The 22,909-nt window shown below is 34.6% G+C and overlaps 2 protein-coding genes across 2 annotated transcripts in view; one reads left to right on the forward strand and one right to left on the reverse strand.

Moving 5' to 3' along the window:
- Positions 1–771: 771 nt before the first annotated feature.
- LOC128552284 (uncharacterized protein C1orf112-like) overlaps positions 772–22,909 on the forward strand; it is a gene marked incomplete at its 5' end in the record, with an annotated part of 64,599 nt that continues 42,461 nt past the window's right edge. The window contains 4 exons of the mRNA XM_053533314.1: positions 772–817; positions 1,796–1,884; positions 3,166–3,255; positions 8,196–8,336. Coding sequence (XP_053389289.1) covers positions 772–817; positions 1,796–1,884; positions 3,166–3,255; positions 8,196–8,336 — 366 coding nt within the window. The remainder of the gene's footprint in view (positions 818–1,795; positions 1,885–3,165; positions 3,256–8,195; positions 8,337–22,909) is intronic.
- Positions 11,015–22,320, reverse strand: LOC128552285 (uncharacterized). Its single transcript, XM_053533315.1, has 5 exons — positions 22,093–22,320; positions 20,161–20,325; positions 15,165–15,396; positions 13,797–13,915; positions 11,015–13,142 (listed from the first exon to the last, which is right to left on the reverse strand). Exons 2-5 carry the CDS (start codon positions 20,257–20,259, stop codon positions 12,891–12,893), a joined length of 702 nt encoding a protein of 233 aa, XP_053389290.1. The 5' UTR covers positions 20,260–20,325; positions 22,093–22,320; the 3' UTR covers positions 11,015–12,890.

The raw sequence follows: 22,909 nt of genomic DNA on the forward strand, positions 1-22,909 counted from the left end.
TGATGATATCTAGATCAAGTTCGAAAGTGGGTCACGTGCTTTCAAAAACTAAGTCATTAGGTCAAATAATAGAAAAACCTTGTGACCTCTCTAGAGGCCATATTTTTCAATGGATCTTCTTGAAAATTGGTCAGAATTGTTACCTTGATGATATCTAGGTCAAGTTCAAAACTTGGTCACATGAGCTCAAAAAGTAGGTCACTATGTCAAATAATAGAAAAAAACGACGTCATACTCAGTTCAAAACTGGGTCATGTGGGGACAGGTGAGCGATTCAGGACCATCATGGTCCTCTTGTTTCTCATAGTAAAAAAAACCTGTTATGCATATATTTTATGACACATCACAGCTGTTTTCTGAAATTAATCTCCTAACCAAGTTATCAACCAGTGTATATACTCAGTTCCAAAAGAAAGTGTGCACTTTTTAAGTTTAAATATTTTTTTAAAAAAACCCGACATTTTTGTTTCAGTTTTTCATACACTAGCTCTCAGGTATAACTCAAAATCTAAAATGAACACCAATTTGTTTACGAACTGATTTAAATTTTGGTACCAAGCATCATAAGTTTTCATGAAAATAACCGAGAAAAACTAACAGAAAACTAAGTGCACACTTTCTTTTGGAACTGAGTGTACATTTGTACATTGTAATGTGTTTCAAGGAAAGGATACAGAAAGTAAAGAAATTAGGCAGGGTTTACCAGTTGTGTTATATAGGGACATTTATAGTCTTGACTGTATAGTTTGGATTTTTCGTCTTTAATTCTTGATACAGAGTCACCTACAGGACGCAGCAGTTCTTCAAGAGGAAATAGGTAATTCATTTTTCTTTGAAAAAAGATCAAATTTAAAGCATTTGATAATGAATGGTCAGTAGGCATCTTACTTTTGAAATCAAAGTTTTAATTACCTTTTGTCCTTCTGGCAGCAAGTGATACTGCCTTTGCGACCAGTGCTATTCATTCAGTAAGTTTTCAGTGAACACCCCTTTGAAAAATAAATAGTACTGCCCAGCCAAAAATGAATGATGGGCCAGTCCATTTTAGAAATTGAGCAAGGTAAAGGTTAAGGATTCAAATACAGAAGATATTTGATATGTATTATTCATGATGGTTTGAGTTAATTTTCTAAACAGGACAATCTTGATCCAGCATGACAGTTTTGTTAGCTTGACTATTCGAAGAATAGGGGAGCTATCCTACACGCCCAGGCATCAGCGTGAGCGTTAACGAGAGTGTCACACAAATGTAAAAGTTTGCATACCACCCCAAATATTTCATTGAGATATTGCTTTCATATTTTGCATACTTGTTTACCATCATGACCCCAGTCTGTAAAAAGGAGGAGGCAACTTTATCAAGCATTTTGACTGAATTATGGCCTCTTGTTGACTTAGAATAGGCTTACTGTAATGTTAAAGTTTCACTCGTAGCTTATATTTTACTATCAAGCACTGAGAATAGTCGAGCGCGCTGTCAACTGACAGCTCTTGTCTTCAAAAACTATTTTGTTTGAACTTTTATACTTTTGGCCTTTTCAAGAATAAGTGGTTCAAGTAACATGGTTGTCCTGCAGTAATTTTTGTTTTCACTGCCTTTTAAAAATCGTCTATTAAGAATAAGTAAAAATTAGTAACATACATGTTTGACCAGAAATGGTAGACTTTCTTTTTAAAAAATGTGCCAAAACAGACTTTTCCTTGTTCAGTAGCTTATTGTCATCTAGGTAATCTCACTTCAATGTAATTTGAAATATTAAGGTGGAGAGAAATAATGTTTTGTATTATGTTACAGGTATATTAAAGATCATCTGCGTATCATTCTTACCATGGATACAGATAGAAGAAGCAGAACATCTCGTGTTTGCAGATATTTCCTTTAAGGTGAAAATTTTAATTCATTTCTGTATACATTGATTATGTTCTTACCATAGAGAATTTAATCAGTGAGGAATGTCACAACATGCACAGTGAAACAATGCTCGCTGTAGCTTCTATGGTTTGGACACTCAGAGTTGCTTGGGCATCTGTGGTTTTGGGCTGTTTTCACTATATTTTATGTTTGGATGTCTTGAAGCGTTTTATAATTTGAACATTTTGCACATCCCTTTGCGACCTTGAGCAATGTGTTTTACTCTAGTTGGTTTCAATTGTTTACCAATTATTTCTCTAAAAGTAATACTTAAGAAACAGTACAAGAAATAACTGAAAGGTAACTTTTAACAAACAAAGTCTTCATTTACATTTTCCTCCCCCATCGCTATGACTTCAGATTTTTAGTTGAGAAAGGATTTTTTTTTTCCTCAAAATAAAATTATTTGGTTATTATTTAAGAGGGAAAATAATACATAGGTTTACTTTTTAGCTTAAAAGTTCTTATTTGAAGATAATTGCTGTTATTGACAATAAATTTGAGACTTAGATAATATTTGAAGTTTTAAATGGCACAATAGTCCTTTTTAAAAGCATAAACAACCTTTAGAAAATGACTGAAATTCAGAATAATGCTCTGGACAAAATGTTGCTTCTTCGCTTCTTCAAGCAGAGCTTGAGGTTTTGAAATATACCTAGACTGTATGCATACAATTTGTGTATCTGGTACAACCTAACAGAGTTTTACTTGGAAAAGGCTGAAAAATGATGAAAATCATTTAAATGTTAGTAAAGATGAGCTGCAGAAATTCTTATACATGTAAATCCTATATTTCAGTTTCCATCCAGAGGTGCTTTCATCACATTTCAATGTTAGATTGTTTATATTTTCAGTTCCTTATTGCTAGAATTCTTTCAAAGAATGAGTAACAATTGACAGGAAGTCAGTGACCTATGTGCTTGCCCTTGCATGAAATAATGCTTGCAGAGGCTGGGTCTTCAAGTTCCTCCGCCATCAAAACACTAATAAGTCACTCAAGACATCATAAAATTTTGTATTGATGTCACTGTGTGTCTTAACCTTTAGACTGCTGGTGGCCAGAGATGTTATCATTGCAAGCTGATCTTAGACTGCTTTGTAAGCTATTCAGTCAGTAAATTTTCAGTGAAAACCCCTTGGAATCGTAAGTGGTACTGCCCAAACTAAATGATGGACTGGTCAGTTGTAGAACTTTGGTGAAGTTTAAGGTATTTTGTGTAGTTAACAAACATATATTCTATATACATTTTCAGGGATGCTCGGTGCTAGACAAAGTGTTAGGAGAAATAAAGTCATTACCAAAGCATTCAGCAGCACATGGGGACTTACTGGCTTTGTTAGAGGTAAGGACGCTACATATAGAATATAAATGTTACCGCAGCAGAACAATTTTGGCACTTTTTGTCTCTGCGAATGTTTAATATTTGTAAAAGGTATTTGAATTTGTTTTCCTAAGTCAAATTCAGGAAATGTAGACTTTAGAAATTATAGGTGATATTAAGATATTTATATTTAGTCTGTTTATGTACTGGATATTTGTACATGATTTAAGAGATAATAAATATGTCCCTATATTTTATCAGTTAATAAAATATCGAGGGGTAAGTGCCAGAAGGTGCTATGTACCATATTTTACGTTTTTCACTTTTTTGCATTTTCTGGTAGAGTTTTTCAAGCTGCACATTTTGCACCAATTTGCGTCATTATATCATATTTCTTTCCTAAGTTATTTAATTGGGATCAAACCAGTCATTGCAGAATCTCTGTTAATAAGTTATGCCAAAAACAGTTTTCATTACATAGCATGTTATCAAAGTAAGTTTATCTTATTTGAAATGAACCAAAACAATCTATATACTAATAGCTGCTTTTGGCAGACTGCATTTTAAGGCTTTGGGAGGATTTTTTAAAATCCATAACATGATATGTAAAGATAGCACGTTTTAGCAGAGCAGTTTTCTACATATTATGCATTAACCCAACTGAGCCAGAAAAAGTCATGTAAAGATAGGACCTAAATCTTATTGATATTTTACAGTAGTGCAACAGCCATATTGTGCTATGTTATGATAGAAGATTCTGGTTGAAGGCCCGGTAGTAAGATTGTTTGTCATTTGCATGTCAAGAAACAGACATTCCAGGATAGGTTTATTTGGCAGTGTCGACTTTTACTGTTTTTTCAATAATTAGGTGATGAAAATGGACTATCAAGTTTAGAGTGTGTGGCAGATATTGTATTTTGCACTGGAATGTTGAACATTCATCCTGTTTAAATGTTTTAGAAAAAAGAGTGGAAGTTATTAAAAGTGAAGTAGACTTACTACTGTCAGCAAATGATCTTGGAAGAGGAAAAATCAAACCTTATTAATTGTAACTGCTTTTTATAAGCTAGTTGGAAACATATTGGCAAAGATCCTTCACATTTATGACACTCTTGAAGAAAGAGTGGAAAAGTATTTTGCCTTTGTGTTAAACTGGCATTATTCAGATTATGAAGAAATAACTGTAGCTTGATTACGTGTCAGTGGCAGACCTTTTCCCATTAGTACTGGCTAATTACACAAAGCGCAATGTTATATTTTACACAAATAATGATGAAGAGCCAGTCAGCACAATGAAACCAACCAAAAGTGATTTACTTGCCACTGCAGATAAAAGTAAGTGTAACTTCTATACATCCTTTCTGGAATTTTGGATCAGTTTGAAAGATACCTTTAAAATCCAGACTCTGAAATATACTTTGCCTCGCCGTTACAAGATGAACAATTTGACTAACAGAAACAACAAATATACACCTACCACCAATGATAAATTAACACCACAGAAAAGAGCTACATCAAGAAAAAAGCAGTTTTTATAATGCCTGAGGAGTTCCATACTAGAAAAGGAAAAGCAATACCAGAAACATGGAATCAATGTGAAAAATAGATACAGGCTGTCAGGTGCAGAGTATAAATCAGCAGATGGAAAGCCAAACACCTCTAGTTGAGCCAGTAGGCTGTAGCAACTGCAGACAAAATGTGACACAAAAGTTACATCAGAACAAAGGCAACAATTCTTTAAATCAGTTTGGTCATTGACAAGTTATGATAGACAAAAAGATGTTTGTAAATTGTAGAAGAGACAGACACTAAAACATATCAAAGCCAAATCAAAATGAAAACGGGTGTCAAGAAAAATGTCTTTCGAAATTGAATATAAAAGGTATTCAGTCTGTAAGACGTTTTTTTTTTTAAGAAAACTTCAATAGGTAAAGCATAACTACATTGATCATACGTTGAAGAACAAAAAGGACGGACATTTTACAGGAAGTGCTTAGAGAGTAAAAAAAACCCTCATAACGTAATTTCTCAAAGTAGAGTAGATGCAGTGAAAACGCATACTGAATCTTTCCCACCCATAAGTTCACATTTTGTACGGAAAAGGAGACAGTTCCTTGATTTGCATCTCACACTGCCAAAAATGTATGACCTCTATCTGGAGGAGAAAACAAATTAAAACAAAGCCAGTTTTATTGGAAGGATACAGATTAATGTTGTACCTAAGAAGGACCAGTGCAACAGATGTAATCAGTTTTACATGGCACAGCAAGAATGAATTACGATTTATGAACAAAATAATGCTTTTGACAAACCTAAGCAAAGAAAGAACCCAAACCAAAATGGCAAGCTTAATTAAGTTTACATAAGGTCGCAGCAAGATTGCAGTTGCGATCTTACCAAGCATGCAGCATAAAACAACATATTTTGACATAAAAAGTTTAATATTTGGTTTTATATATAACCTCCCTTTTATATGTATCAGCGATTGGAACCATCGCAACCATAATTTAAGCTTGCGCAAAGTAATTTGCGCGCTTCCTGCAACCTATTTAAGATCTTGCAAGCTTTTAAGGTTGTGCATGCTTGCGATTGGAACATTAGCGATCTTAATTGCGACCTTGCAAGTTTACACAATCATAATAAGATTGCAAGCTTGCGCAATCTTACAAACTCGCACAATCATAACAAGATTGTAAGCTTGCGCAAACTTGCAAGCTTACACACACACATATCAGTGTACTGAAAAACATTTGCGAGTCCTGTGCAACCTTGTAAATATAACAAGGTTGAGCAAGCTTGCAAACTTAACTGTCTTCCCAAACATTGTTTAGGTTTATGAGACAGTTTTAATAAGTTTAGGGTGTAAAAATTTAATTATAAACAATTTTATAAAACAATATTTGTAGTGATCAGTAGATATTAAGACTCAACAATCAGGGACAATAGTTTTTAAAACAACATATTCTGACATAAAAAGTTTAATATTTGGTTATATATATAACCTCCCTTTTATATGTATCAGTGAACTAAAAGAGTTTTTAAAAGGTTATAGGTAATGAATTTGAAAAACTGAAAATGTTTCCCTCCAGAAGACAACAAGCAAATACTGTTGCCAATTAAGTTTCATTCAAAGCTACCTATTTCTGCTGCAAAGAAAAAGTATCTATCGCAACTATGCAAGAGTGGTAATATTCCTGAATATTTCCATGTATTACACGGCTTTAATTAACAGTAAAAACAGTACAAGAGATTGTTTACCAGAACCAAATGCTGTTCAAGATTCAAGCAATGACTCCAATAGTAACTTAACACTGAGAGTCAGATAAATTTACCACTACATTTTAAATGTGACTGACAATGTGGTTCCCAAGACTTAGCCCTCTCCTTTCCCTTGCATTTACGCTACTTTTTGCATCCCATCCCCTTTACTTTTAGTAAGTTTTCGTGGCTCCTCTTTATTTTGGCAGCCGAATCCGAAGATGGTACTTGATTGTTTTTTCCTACTTGTGTGGGTATGTTTGTAAGCTTGTGAGTCTATAACGGTGCCCTACTGTTTTCTTATGTGTTGCTTGTTCGTTTTTCTTTGTTATTCAGTTGATCGCCGTTGTGTGTTTGTCTTTGGTACATAAGTGTCTGCGCTATTGTGGTTTACGTTGTAGTGCGACTGTTTTTAAAGAACATGGCATTCCCTTGTATATTTGTCCTTGTTCAACTTTCCCCTTCGGATTCCTCCCCCACCCCCGACCCAATTTCGCCCCTTACCGTTTCCTTCCCCTTTATCAATATTTAGCTTATATTAATATGTACTTGTTGGATGTTTGAAGCAACCCGTCTGAAATATTCTTTTTGTTGTGGGCATACTATGTAAATGTGTGGCTCTAGGGCTGTGTTTTTGGTGCTCTGTGCTTCCGAGAAATCTGCCCTTGTCTATTATCTTTTTAGTGTGTGACAATAATGATAGTTACATAGATTACAGTCATAAACATGTGTATCAAACTTTATATCCCTATTAATGCAGTGTTTATATTTCATAACATTACATTAATGTATTATGAAATACATAAACACATTAACTAAAACGTTGTAGATGATTCTTAATACATGATAAGACAGTCTAATAAGAGCTAAATGGAGCTATATACATATAGGTTATTTGTGACTTGAAAAGTTTTAAGCTAAGACAAAGAAAGCATCATGCCATAAGAATCTATGTTTTTATAGAATGTACTTGTATGGCAAAAAACTTACATTTATGTCAACTTTGCATATGCTAGAAGATTCTATTGCTTTATAGAATGTTTTCGACACTTACAAAAACTATGACATGCAGCATCTTCACCAGCTATCAATTTATAGCATGTTCTGGCTCAGTATTGTTTCGAAAGTTTTAACAGAACTGTACATGCCAAAACCAGATATCTTTCAATGGAATGTTTTAGTTATTCTGATATTTGCAAATAAATGGCCTTTTAGTTGTGCCAAAACAATTTTTTTGGATTTGACCTAATTTACTAAAGATATCAACAAAATACATATATCATGTATTAAATAATGATAAAGTAAATAAAACCATAGTTTTGATATTTCAAAATACCCTACTATTAAAAAGAAAAAAGAAAAAAACGCTCTCCTGTAAAATTTTAAAAAATGCACATAGCAGGTTCTGGCACTTACCCCTCGATATGGGCTTTCCGGATGCGTAATAATAAAATCACGAGTGCGTAGCATTCTTGTTATGTCATGGAGAAGTGTCAAAAAAGTGAATGTATCTATTAAGCAAACTTCTTATGAATTTGAACAAGTTTTAACAAAATATTTTAGGAATATAAATTTATATTTATATTTTTTTTTCGAAACAAAAAACTGTTTGGGTTGGAACGGTAACCCTAAGAACAGATATTTTTCCTTGCCAAAGAAAAAACTTAACATCAGAAAATTAGTGTTTCATTTGTTTATTTCAGGTTTTGGTTGAACTGCTAGACTGTTTCACCCAGTGTATCAAATTTGCCCAAGGGGCAGGTAACTCTCATGAGCTAGCTTCAGTCCATTCTCTACCATATGGAGCTATTTATTTGCTGAAAGGAACATACACTCATTGTAAGGTAAGCAGAGATTCTTCTGATAGTGTTTACGTTATAGGAGCAGGTATTGTAGTCGCAACTTGACGGTGACGGTTGACCTTAAGCTGATTATTCATATCAATTATTTCATTGTAGAAATAAGGGGTGGGTAGGGTAGCCGTCAATTTTAAATTTATGAATGCAAAGGGATGAAGCCTTTTATGTACACTCCTTTCCAATAATAGGTTGTATCTAATTATGTATTATAATACAAAGTCAACCATCGGGGTCAAGTTGTGTCCACTGTATTGCTCAATTGTAATGATCCACTTTATACTGTACTTTGCAGTTTTAAAGTCGTCAAACAGCATCTCCAGTTTTGCTAGTTGGATTTTTAATTAATGGCAGACATGTGCTTAAGACCACTGTTAAAAGGGGTGCTTACTAAAAAGATACTGACTGAATGGCGAACAGTGCAGACCATGATCAGCCTGCACGGATGTGGAGGCTGATCTTGGTTTGCACTGGTCGCAAAGGCAGAATCTCAAGTCACCATTACTATAAAACCTGATTATAAAGGTGCCATGTTATCGCCCCATTTAACCAAAAACAGTGAGCATTTACCTGTGTTAAGAGACACCTGTCAACAAAGACCACATTTTTCATTTCTCAGTGGTGGTCTTCTCAGTTATACGGACATGTTTGCCTGTCATCTAATACAAAACTTTAGTGGCAGTCAAGGTTACTAAATGGTATTGATGTGCAAACCAGTATTTACATTATATATAAAACTAGATTTGAAAATTAGCATCGCCAAAAATTTGGTTGCGAGTTTGTCTCAACAGTGACATGTACTGAATTATTTTGGGGGTGTTTTAGAATATGGTGTGCTAAAACACACAAAAATGAGTATCTAAGAAAACTCATCTCTACCTAAGTAAACTGTTACCTAGCTGTGAAACTCAGATTAGCTTGTTGCATTAATAAATTTCAGGGATATCAATTAGCAGGGGCCCAGTAGCCCATAGCCCCTAGATATTTGGCTGGGCCCCTAAATTATTGGAGAAAATGCCCATATACTTAATATTAAACATTTAATTTTGACAGCCTGGGCCCCTAAATAAAAATAACTATTATGCTTGGCATAACTTACACAGATATTAACTATATATAATGAGACAACATTCAGAATGTACAGCCAAGTCAATTCAAGGTCAAGGTCATCTCTTTGTGCTATTAGCAGAGAGTACTTATACAACTAGTTCATCCTTCCATTTAATAAAATATAAAGTGGTATTGGGAGACATGCACATTTTAAAAAGCAATTTCTTTAGTTTGCATACCATTTAGTCTTCCATTTAGTGTTTAGCCCGTCCGCTTAGCTCAGTAGGTAAGAGCGTTGGTCTACGGATTGCGGCGTCTTGAGTCCGATCCTCATTCTCCGTGACTATTTGATAAACAACATTGTGCCTGAAATCATTAGTCCTCCACCTCTGATTCATGTGGGGAAGTTGGCAGTTACTTGCGGAGAACAGGTTTGTACTGGTACAGAATCCAGGAACACAGGTTAGGTTAACTGCCTGACGTTACATGACTGAAATACTGTTGAAAAACGGCGTTAAACCCAAAACAAACAAACAAATCCATTTAGTGCTCAGTTTAAAAAGAAACAGAAACACTGGTTCTACCCAGGGGCCCTCTCGTGATGAAATAATGCACATAGGGGCATCTGGGGTCTTCCTCCACCATTAAAGCTGGAAAGTCGCCATATGTGACCTATCATGTGTCGGTGCGACGTTAAATCCCACCAAAAAAAAAAAGAAACACTAATATTATATTTACTGGCTTAACTTGCGGAAAAAGAACTACAGTGAAACACCGCTCGCTCGAGCATCGATGACTCGAGCACCCGGGCTCGCTCGAGCAGTTCATGTGGTCCCGGCCGATTTCCTTCTATTTTCTATGTGATATTACCATGGCTTGGTCGAACATCGATAACTCGATCGCTCGAGCATGACACCTGGTCCCTGTGTATTAATTTACTCTTTGTTGCTTCTGGCTAACTCGAGCAGAGGTGTCAAAATTTTTCACACCTTCGGCTGTCAGAATGTATCGGTTAATTAAACATTTTCACACGCCGTGAGAATTGCGTAGTCTATTCCCAGACTATCTTAAATGTTTGTTTGTCGGTATATTTGATATCATGATGAGATTAATTATTGATAAAAAAAAAGCTTAAAAAAAAGTTTTATTGATCAAATATCGATCAATTACTGATAACTTAAAGCATATTTTCTGCGGGATCGAGATCTTAATAATTTAATCAGCGGTTGTTTGCATGCAAATGAAGGAAATAATATAGACGTTTCATAAAATTGAGACGATAGTTATAATATGCACTTGTTGATGAATAAAAAATTTAAAAAATCTTAGTTGATTCTTCGCATGTGCCGTTTAAAAATTACATATTGAAACGTCTATCAATAGATAACGTTTGTAATACGTTTGTTTTCGAAAATGTCACAAGTATGTTATTATTACGCATCACCGTTTACTCAGCAAACGGTCCCAATGACCGTAAAACAAACTTTAGTTTTCTTCGTATGTTGGTCAATGTTTAGGTCGCTCGAAACCATGGATAACTCGAGCATTTTGCTCATCCCTTTGCGACCTCGAGCGATCGGTGTTTTACTGTATTGCAAAAAATATTAACAAATAACAATATTTTGTATGTGTTTATTGCACAAATGTAAACCAAGCATTGTAAAACACATACAGAACAAATAAGCAAGAATGTACAAAATAATAATAAAAAATTTTTTATAGCAGCGGATGTTCTCATTTTTGATTTGATAATTATGAAAATATTTCATAATCAAAAATATATTATAGTTATAAGTGATTGATAAATAGTATATAACATACAATATGTTTAATACTGTTAAATTTTTTTAATTTCATGGGCATAAAACTTTGTAGTTTTGACAAAATTGGCGATTTTGTAGCAACATGAGTTTGTGGATTTCTTATTTTTGTTTTGAATCGAAATTATAGAATTTTCCTATCTGTCAGAATATAATTTTGTGGATTGATTCAACCCAGAAATCCATGAATATAAGTCCACTATGAACATGATGAACATTTGGTGATTTTGCAGTGTGTATTTTATGTATTTGTGCAAAAAGTCACAAGTTATACAGTTGGTGTAGTTAATGACATACAGTTTTTGACCTGCAGTATTTATTGCAAAATAGTTTCGTTCTTTTGGGTTAGTGACACAGGTTTTCTTGATATCACATACATTTTTAGTAAATATGAAATAGGAAACCTGCAATGTTCAGTTTAAAATGTGTTGAATATATAATTGTTAGTGCTGCTCTATACCATATATCTATGGGAGTGATGCATTTTGCGGAAGGAGTGCATTTTCAACCCCAACCACCTTCATTGGTGCAGATAAAAAATAGCTGGAGAAGCTTGAATTTTACAACTTGAAGGCTAAACCACCCTCTGTGCTTACACACCTCAGACAATTTGATACAGGACAAATGTAGCAACCCTGTTATGTTGTAATGATATAAATTATGTTGATTTATCATTCAATATTCTTACATGGAGTTGTGTCCCTTGAACAATTTATAACAATTGTGAAGGAATGGCTTAATAAACTGTTTTTCTAAATGTAAGGGTTTAGCAGATTATGTATGTTGATGCTGTGATCACAGCTTTGTGGATGAAGATATTTTACAGTCTATATTGGTGTAGAAGCCTTAATTAAATGTTTGTAAAAATATTTGTTGAAAATACATTCATTTATGCACAGCATATGTGTAATGAAAACACAGCCAGGCACAGTTTATTATAATGATTTAGTGAAACAATAATTTTACCCTTGTTGTAACAACATAATCTAGAAACTATCACTCACTCTTTCACCCAACAGTATTTGAATATTTTTGACCTTTGCCCATTTTAATAGGTCACCTGGACCAAAATCCATTATAATAATAGGGCCTAAAATAAATATTTTTTGTTTCCCCACCCCCTGTTGCCTACCAGAAAATTGCCACCAAATATACTTTTAACACAATATAAAAGCAGCGATTTTGATTTAGGATGTATGTTTTCAATTCTTAAAGAAACTATTACTTCAGTTTTGTTACTTTTGAATCAAACTGATGGTACAGATTACAGATGTGTAATGGTTGGTTGTGCATTGCTGAACAAGTAGATAATGTTCGGTAGGCACAGATTGATTTTATAGATCACACATTATATTAAACGCAACTCTTATTGAAAATGTATTTAATTTAACAAAAAACAAATGTATAGAAATAAATAAAATAAATCCTGACCTAGCTACCCTGACTTTAATGGTATGGGTTGAAGGACTTGAAACACAGTAATTTAAAGGCTGGCCTAATATTAAAATACATGAAAGTTCAGACAGAATAGAAGTGTGTTTGGTAATGTCAAAAAATAAAATGAGATCATGACTTGACATAATAACTTGTTCCCCAAACTGTGCAACAATATACTATCTAGCAGTCTGTAGATTTTACTACTTGTGTCACTTAATACTGTTGTTACAGGAGCTTAAACTGATGTAACTCTTAAAACCTTTACGTTAGAAGTTATAAAGTACAACGGGTGAAGTCTCGACACGGCATCTTCTGTGGAATTTCCTCGAGGGGTGGGTGGCCCTTCCGGTCTGTAGTTTCCATCGTCATCAAAATATAGAGGAACACCAGTCTTTGAAATGAAAGCCCGCACAGAGATGTCATCTCCCCTCGGACACATTTGGAATTTGGTCGTGATGTCTGTGTCATCTGTTGCTTCATTATATTTCTGAAATTTATAAATTGTATCATTAATGTATTGATACACATGGGCGTGCACTGGCTTTATTGAAGAATATTCATTATTGTAGGAAATCTGTCTTTCAGGTAGTATCTTGTAATCACCACTGGTCATTTAAGAGGTTATGAACATAGGTGTAACAGGCCCCAACAATATAAAACAGTGTAAACCCACATTCTGCTAAATAACTATAATGAACTTGTCCATCTTCCAATTTTGCCTTTACTGTTAAAAGGGGTGCTTACAAAAAGGATACTGATACACAGATATGCAGGCTGATCTTGATCTGCACTCGCCACAAAGGCAGAATCAGTTGGTCCAGCAGAACAGTCTTGGAATGCATCCTTACCATTGATAAATTTCAAAACTGAACTTAGAGGCCACCAATCAGGTGTTGAAATTTTGGGATAGGCCTGCAGACTTATAACCTTTGGGCTGCAGCCTGGGGTTTCAAATTAAGTTGTGGAAAGCAAATATACAGAGCATAAGTAATACTATCAGTATTACTGATTGGGAGGCACATTAGTAACTTGCAATGGAAATTTAATGGCAAATTGCCTAATTTGACTCTAATACAGGACTAATGACTTTTAGAATATCTGTCATTTAAGAAACTGGTTTAATGAATATATATTGGCTTACCCTTGTGCAAAGGTTTGTACCGTCCATGTAGAGGATATGTCCCTTACATCCGCCACCGTAACAGATCAGTTGGTAGTTATTCTGATGGGGACTGCACCAATGTATCACTTCAAAAAATGCTGAAATATTATCAAAATAAGGGAACTGCACAGGAAGAAATCTGAAACGTATCAGAATATTAAGTGACTCTCATCCGAAGATGTCTTAAGTATAAACTGTAAAAGCCCTTTAGGCCACACCAAATTGATGTCTTGTTCTTCGGATTTTTTTCAAAAATATTGGGGCGAGTGAGCGAAAAAAAAAATTAAAATATTTTTTTTCAAATCATCATTTGTTGAAGCGAGCAAAGAGCAATGAAATAAAAAAAAAAAAGAGTAAATAATCACTTGTGTCATATTAAACACCAGATCAAGTGTGTTTCTGTTCATAAGCCGGAAAAAACAAATGTGTGTGAAGTAACATTCAGACAGCATTGTCTTTGAAGCATTGAATTTTTAATGTGTGATACATACAATAAAAGGTCAGAAATATATCAGCGCTATTATTATTCTTAACAATTTTCTCTACCTGCGACATTAGACCTCTTAACCCTTAAAGTGCTGGATAACATGTATCTATTACAAATGCAGATCACGCAGTACTCAACTGAACCTACTATCCGACAAACAGGTAATCAGTTTGGTGTGGCCTTACAGTATAACCACTGTTTACAGCACCTCACATGAGTGCATGTTATATAAATTATTGTTCATTAATCTCTCTTAAGCAACTACCTTTGTAAAACGTTTCCAGTCTTCCTTGAGAGATTGCACTGTAATTATGTTTCACACCACACAATGGTGTGGGAGACATATTGATTTATTCCAGTCTGTGTCTTTGTGTCCGTCTGTCTGTCACAAAGCTTGTCCGCACTCTTAAGTCGAACATTTCTCATCCGATCTTCACCAAACTTGACCAAAATGTGTTTGAACATAAGACCTCGGCCAAGTTCGATAACTAGCCAAATCTGTCTAGGCACTTTTGAATTATGGCCCTTAAATTACTGATTCAGTCCACTCATCCAAGCCGTCTAATTGGGTCCATTCATCTAATCCATCTAGTCTAAAGAGAAAGACATTTTTTATAGGGGCAATTGTGGGAGACATGTGCTTTTCTCAAAAACATCTCTAGTTCTTATAGTGGTGGGTATAAGTTTACATTTTGTGGAGCTTCACTGTAACAGAATAAATCAGAATTTTGTCTGAAATTACCTTTGTCAGTGCATGGGCACTGATATTTACGCAAAAAATAATCTAATTTATGTTTTTATAGTTGTTGAAATACATGATACAGATCAGCCAAGTTCTGCAGACGAAAATGATTACTTACTTGCTATATTTGTGTATCCTCCATCAGTCCGTACTTCACCACTATCTGTGACCCAAAGATATCTGTGAATATTGTCAGTGTTTGTGGCAAGAAATCGGAGGATAAATTTCTCCTCATGCACATCGCCTTCATCTTCCTCACGGGTGTAGGAACAGTACTGAACCGGTTCCTGGCTGTCCTGTTGCACTATTTCTCCTTCTGCCGTCTCAGCCGGGCCCGTTGAATATATCTCCTGTTGGTTAAGAAATTTGAACATAATTTATACACTGGAAAAATCTTCAAGTGTTCCACGCAATATTTTAGCAATATCTATTATATTACATTGTTTTGAAATAATTATATATACTCATCGATGTGGGTTTGAGCCTCACTCGGGGCATTGAATCCTTCATGTGAGGAAGCCATCCAGCTGGCTTACGGAAGGTCGGTGGTTCTACCCAGATGCCCGCTCGTGATGAAATAATGCATGGAGGGGCACCTGGGGTCTTCCGCCACCATTAAAGCTGGAAAGTCGCTATATGACCTATCATGTGTCGATGCGACGTTAAATCCAATAAGAAAAAGAAAAAAAAAAAAATTATACAGTTAAAACTTGAAGTTACATCTAAAATTCGAAAAGATCAATGGTTTTACTTTGAGATTTGTAACTGATATTGGACTTAAGGTGATATTTTGTGCGTTTTTTTTTGGGGACAGAACTTGGAAAATTTCATTGAGACTAAGCCAGAATGTTGGATTAGTGAGTTTGAGAGATTGAGATTCAAAGGTATTATTATTAATTTGCTGGTAACATAATCTATTAGAATTTTGATTAAAATTGAATAATGCTGTGATATTATTTCCTCTTCCAATTTGCAACAGTGCCATTGCACTGCAAAACTCATGCAGTAAGAAATGTTCCTTTATCGTTCCCCCTTGACATAGGATTGTATTATGGGAACACAGTCATGCGGCGGCTGTGAGTGGCCAGGTGATGTCCAGGTGTCCAAAAAGTTGTCAACTTTTAAACTAGAGTACTTTTAGATAATATTGGCCAAACTTTGTCACAATGTTTATTGAAGAATATATTAATTCTACAAAAAAAACAAAAACAAAAAAAAAAAAACAAGCTGGATCACCAGCACCTGTCTTAAGTTATGGTATTAGAATTACTCAAAAGTGTGAAAATTGACAGTGTCCACTCTCTAACTTGAGCAGTTCTTATCCATTTTTTACCAAACTTAGTTTCAATGAAAATGGATAGTGTCAGCCCTTTTATTTAACTTTAAATTAACAACTCTTATCTAAGTTCAGAAACCAACTAGATAGTCTTTTGTTGCTCTGTAGTTGTGGCCCTTGAAATAGTCAATAGTGAGAAAATTGACTACTAGTCTTAACAATACTTCCTATAATTTACTATTCCTTACACTAAAAAGTGTGTGAAAAAAATGTGGTGCAATTTGAGAATTGTAAAAACTTAACCCTTATCATGTTGGACAGGATTGATTCTGCTTTTGCGACCAGTGTAGATAATGATCAGCCTGCACATCTGTGCAGTCTATTCAAGATCAGCACTGATGGCCATTTAGTCAATATCTTTTTAGCTCACCTGAGCAATGCTCAGGTGAGTTTTTCTGATCGCTCGTTGTCCGGCGTCCGTCGTCTGGTGTCTGTCGTCCGTCGTCTGTCAACATTTAGCTTGTGTATGCGATAGAGGCTGTATTTTTCAATTAATCTTCATGAATATTGGTCAGAATGATAACCTTGATGAAATCTAGGCCGAGTTCGAAAATGGGTCATTTCGTATCAAAAACTAGGTCACTAGGTCAAATCAAAGAAAAACCTTGTGTATGCGATAGAGGCTGTATTTTTCATTTAATCTTCATGAATATTGGTCAGAATGATAACTTTGATGAAATTTAGGCCGAGTTCGAAAATGGGTCATCTCGGGTCAAAAACTAGGTCACTAGGTCAAATCAAAGAAAAACCTTGTGTATGCGATAGAGGCTGTATTTTTCATTTAATCTTCATGAATATTGGTCAGAATGATAACTTTGATGAAATCTAGGCCGAGTTCGAAAATGGGTCATCTCGGGTCAAAAACTAGGTCACTAGGTCAAATCAAAGAAAAACCTTGTGTATGCGATAGAGGCTGTATTTTTCAATTCTTCTTAATGAATGTTGGTCAGAATGATAACCTTGATGAAATCTAGGCCGAGTTCGAAAATGGGTCATCTCAGGTCAAAAACTAGGTCACTAGGTCAAATCAAAGAAAAACCTTGTGTATGTGATAGAGGCGGTATTTTTCAATTGATCTTCATGAATTTTGGTCAGAATGATATCCTTGATGAAATCTAGGCCGAGTTCGAAAATGGGTCATCTGGGGTCAAAAACTAGGTCACTAGGTCATATCACGTAAAAACCTTGTGTATGCGATAGAGGCTGTATTTTTCAATTGATCTTCATGAATTTTAGTCAGAATGATACCCTTGATGAAATTTAGACCAAGTTCGAAAATGGGTCATCTGGGGTCAAAAACTAGGTCACTAGGTCAAATCAAAGAAAAACCTTGTGTATGCAATAGAGGCTGTATTTTTCAACTGATCTTCATGAAATTTAGCCAGAATGATTACCTTGATAAAATCTAGGCCGAGTTCGAAAATGGGTCATCTGGGGTCAAAAACTAGGTCACTAGGTCAAATCAAAGAAAAACATTGTGTATGCAATAGAGGATGTATTTTTCAATTGATCTTCATGAAATTTGGTCAGAGTGATTGCCTTGATTAAATCTAGGTCGATTTTGAATATGGGTTATCTGAGGTCAAAAACTAGGTCACTAGGTCAAATTAAAGAAAAATCTTGTGTATGCGATAGAGACTGTTTTTAGCTCACCTGTCACAAAGTGACAAGGTGAGCTTTTGTGATCGCGCGGTGTCCGTCGTCCGTGCGTGCGTGCGTGCGTCCGTAAACTTTTGCTTGTGACCACTCTAGAGGTCACATTTTTCATGGGATCTTTATGAAAGTTGGTCAGAATGTTCATCTTGATGATATCTAGGTCAAGTTCGAAACTGGGTAACGTGCCTTCAAAAACTAGGTCAGTAGGTCTAAAAATAGAAAAACCTTGTGACCTCTCTAGAGGCCATATATTTCAAAAGATCTTCATGAAAATTGGTCAGAATGTTCACCTTGATGATATCTAGGTCAAGATCGAAACTGGGTCACGTGCCCTCAAAAACTAGGTCAGTAGGTCTAAAAATAGAAAAACCTTGTGACCTCTCTAGAGGACATATATATCACAAGATCTTCATGAAAATTGATTAGAACGTTCACCTTGATGATATCTAGGTCAAGTTCGAAACTGGGTCACGTGCCGTCAAAAACTAGGTCAGTAGGTCAAATAATAGAAAAACCTTGTGACCTCTCTAAAGGCCATATTTTTCATGGGATCTGTATGAAAGTTGGTCTGAATGTTCATCTTGATGATATCTAGGTCAAGTTCGAAACTGGGTCACGTGCGGTAAAAAACTAGGTCAGTAGGTCTAAAAATAGAAAAACCTTGTGACCTTTCTAGAGGCCATATTTTTCATGAGATCTTCATATAAATTGGTCAGAATGTTTACCTTGATGATATCTAGGTCAAGTTCGAAAATGGGTCATGTGCGGTCAAAAACTGGGTCAGTAGGTCAAATAATAGAAAAACCTTGTGACCTCTCTAGAGGCCATACTTGTGAATTGATCTCCATAAAAATTGGTCAGAATGTTCACCTTGATGATATCTAGGTCAAGTTTGAAACTGGGTCACGTGCCTTAAAAAACTAGGTCAGTAGGTCAAATAATAAAAAAAACCTTGTGACCTCTCTAGAGGCCATACTTTTCATGGGATCTGTATGAAAGTTGGTCTGAATGTTCATCTTGGTGATATCTAGGTCAAGTTTGAAAGTGGGTCAACTGCAGTCAAAAACTAGGTCAGTAGGTCAAATAATAGAAAAACCTTGTGACCTCTCTAAAGGCCATATTTTTCAATGGATCTTCATGAAAGTTGGTCTGAATATTCATCTTGATGATATCTAGGTCAATTTTGAAACTGGGTCACGTGCGGTCAAAAACTAGGCCAGTAGGTATAAAAATAGAAAAACCTTGTGACCTCTCTAGAGGCCATATTTTTCATGAGATCTTCATGAAAATTAGTGAGAATGTTCACCTTGATGATATCTAGATAAAGTTCAAAACAGGGTCACGTACCTTCGAAAACTAGGTCAATAGGTCAAATAATAGAAAAACCTTGTGACCTCTCTAGAGACCATATTTTTCAATGGATCTTCATGAAAATTGGTCAGAATTTTTATCTTGATAATATCTAGGTCAAGTTCAAAACTGGGTCACATGTGCTCAAAAACTAGGTCACTATGTCAAATAATAGAAAAAACGAGGTCATACTCAAAACTGGGTCATGTGGGAAGAGGTGAGCGATTCAGGACCATCATGGTCCTCTTGTTTTCAATTGATTTTTATGAAATTTGATCAGGTTGATTGCCTTAATGAAATCTAGGTCGAGTTTGAATATGGGTCATCTGAGGTCAAAAACTAGGTCACTTGGTCAAATCAAAGAAAAAACTTCTGTATGTGATAGAGGCTGTATTTTTCAGTTGATCTTCATGAATTTTGGTCAGAATGATTGCCTTGATAAAATCTAGGTCGAGTTTGAACATGGGTCATCTAGGGTCAAAAACTAGGTCATATCTAAGAAAATGCTTGTTTTATCGCAAGAGACCAATTTTTTGGTCCAATCTTAATGAAAATTGGTCAGAATATTTGTTTCCATGAAATCACTAGGTCAAACCTGTTTTACACTGTTATGGAGTGTTTCTTAGGTGAGCGACCTAGGGCCATCTTGGCCCTCTTGTTTGGTAAGCACCCCTGGTAACAGTTAATGGTACATTCCAAATTGAAAGATGGACAAGTTCATTATAGAAACTTAGCAGGGTAAGGATTATAAAATGTATAAAGGGAAACATACCTTGACATCCTCTATAATTATATCTGTGGTGAACTCTGCAGAGTGGATAAAATTCCAGGGATTGTAAATCTTAAACGTGTCATCCTCTTCGTCAGACATTTTTCTTTTGCTATATCTAATACAAGTTAACTCCGTTATAAAATAACTTACATGGTACAAGTCAACCTGAAATGTAAAAGGATGTTTTAAAATATTTGATGTGTACAATTTTACCTGTAATCTAATAAATGATAAAATGAGTTTCACTTTTTTTAGTTGTAGTATAAGAATAAAAGTGATAGTGAAATTTTTAATTTCATTGGCGTAACCCCTTATTTTTTTTTTGCTAATTTTCATTGTATTGAGAAAACTTAGTCTATGAAAAAAGAATTGAAAGCTAAATAACAGAAATATCTAGCATTGTTAAAACTTGATAATTTGTATGAAGACCTGATAAAGCTTATATACCACGGTGGATGAAGTGGTGGATGAGCCGTGCGTTCATGTCCCCGTCAAATCTTATATGAGTTTCATGGGACATTGAAATTACAAGCTATCTATTGTCATTTTTGGTTCATTTCACTGCGTTCCTAAACTTATAACACATCCATACTAAATATATTTTTACGAGTCACTGGAGTCTGGGACTGGTTGAGTCCATCCTGACAAAATAAGACCACCAGTCTTACAAATAGGGAGACCCCATTTTTGATTAAGTAAAAGTTAGCAATTTTGCACATACAGTACTGTATCTGGAGCATACTGTGAAATCATTAATATTCGTGGGGGACTAATTTTCGTGGATTTTGTGTTTGAGTTAATCCACGAAATTTATTTCCAACGAACAAGTAAAATTCCCATTCATTTTATGTTCAAAAGTTGATATCCACGAATTCATATCCCCACGAAATTGCCGTTTTCACCAAAACCACGAAATTTCATGCCCACGAAATTTGATGATTTTACAGTATCCCTGAAAACCTATACCCTCTAACCCAAAAACCTAGACCTGCAGCTGTATTGATTTAGGCTGATAAAAGCAGATATTGTAATTTCGCTTTAAATGTTAATTATGATAAAGAACTCAGCAGGCTGTCCAGATAAATTATAGATTCATTTATGTAGGTTTAGATTATGCATTAGATAATATAATGACACCCAAGATAAATGTTTTTATAAATAACTCTTCCTAGTAATGAGGAAAAATAGCTATACATTCAGACCTGTCAAAGAAGTCAATTGTATTAAGTAGCCACTTGTCATATATGCAGCCACTTTTACCGTTTCTATACTTTTTGAGTAAATGAACCATTATTAAGCAATAACTTGTCTTAAAAAGGCCAGTTTTGCTCCTTCTTTTGACTGGGTGCTTAAAGCAGGTTTTATATACTGTAGTAGATGATTAGCCACCTGGCAGACACAGGTCTGAATTTTTCTACAGTTTTTGACAAGGGAGGTAATTGAACTGCTTGAAATTTAACAGGAGAAAATTTGTCTGAACTCTGTTTCATATGAAGAAGTTGTTACTTGTGAAGAGCACCTCAGTTCTGATTGAGAATTCTGGTACAGAATCTAGAACTAATGTTAACTGGCAGCTACATTGTTAAATTGTTGTTAAAATCGTTATTATTTACCAAGCAACTTGTACTGTCAAGGAATTGTAAATAAATAATCTTTTTCTACTATCAGTCGAACTTTGGCAACTGTCAAGGATGTAATTGTCGTTTTCTACTACCAATTGAACTTTGATGTTGTGTTTTTATGGAGAAATAATAAAAACCTCAAGTCTTAATAACATTTAGACTGTTAGATACTAGCTATATTCTTGAATATTGATTGAACTAAAACATATAGTCATAAGTCTAATAATATTACATAATTATTATCAATTGATATTTCAATATCTTACTGCCAATTAGAAGAAATCTTAATGTATGCTTAAAATAATTTTACCTTCTGATATGGTTATTCCCAATAAATGTATACAATAGTATATAACAGTGTTACTGATATCCAGTGTTAAAAGTGTATTTTATTGAATTTGTACAATGATTTTAGACAATGTTTTCACAGTCGTGCCGTGTCATGCTAAATGTTTTACTCCCATGTGTAGTGAAATAGAGCATTACAGTAAATATGCTATACAATAAAGACGTTGGTATAGATTTTCCCTGTTCAAGGCCAGTAAATCCTGTTGTAGTGTATAGGACAGATTGATTATTCGTTCTAACATTTAAACAAATACTCTAATCTTTGGCTTGGCGATAGGATCTCTTTACAGATTAGCGGGTTTATTTTTAGATATTCTTACTTTTATTTAAGCAGTATGAAAAGTATGATTTTAATTGATTAAATTGATGGAAGTTTTTTTTTTTTTAAATTTGTGTATGGTTTAAGATAAAATAACAAAATGTTTAATTTTAAGAATTAATTAAAATTGTAGAAATGATAAAAATGATGTAAACAGGTTTTTTTTTTTTTTTTTTTTGCCGTTTTTATAGCCGATATTCAGCTATATTCCCAATGCCAAAAAGTATGTATTTTTCCCAAAATGAGTCTACATTCAGAAAAAAAAATTTCATCAAAATTTCACGAATATTGACCAAATTATGGACAATTTTGTAATGGCAGTATATTAAAGAGATTGTACAATGTGAAACGAGTGTTTGAGAAAGTGCTTAAACACAATGTCATCCTTACTATATCATATGTGACTAAATATTTCCCAATTTGGAACATTTATGCATCCAAATTCCCAATTTTTGGGTTA

This window comes from Mercenaria mercenaria, unplaced genomic scaffold, assembly GCF_021730395.1.
Source record: "Mercenaria mercenaria strain notata unplaced genomic scaffold, MADL_Memer_1 contig_2230, whole genome shotgun sequence".
Taxonomy (NCBI): domain Eukaryota; kingdom Metazoa; phylum Mollusca; class Bivalvia; order Venerida; family Veneridae; genus Mercenaria; species Mercenaria mercenaria.

Bases quoted from the DNA above. Each gene is read 5' to 3' on its own strand.
- LOC128552285 (XM_053533315.1), bottom strand. From the start codon at position 20,259: ATGTCTGACGAAGAGGATGACACGTTTAAGATTTACAATCCCTGGAAT. The intron at 15,397-20,160 runs GTATGTTTCCCT...CTTAACCAACAG, and splicing joins TAATTATAGAGGATGTCAAG to GAGATATATTCAACGGGCCC. The intron at 13,916-15,164 runs GTAAGTAATCAT...ATAATATTTCAG, and splicing joins AGGATACACAAATATAGCAA to CATTTTTTGAAGTGATACAT.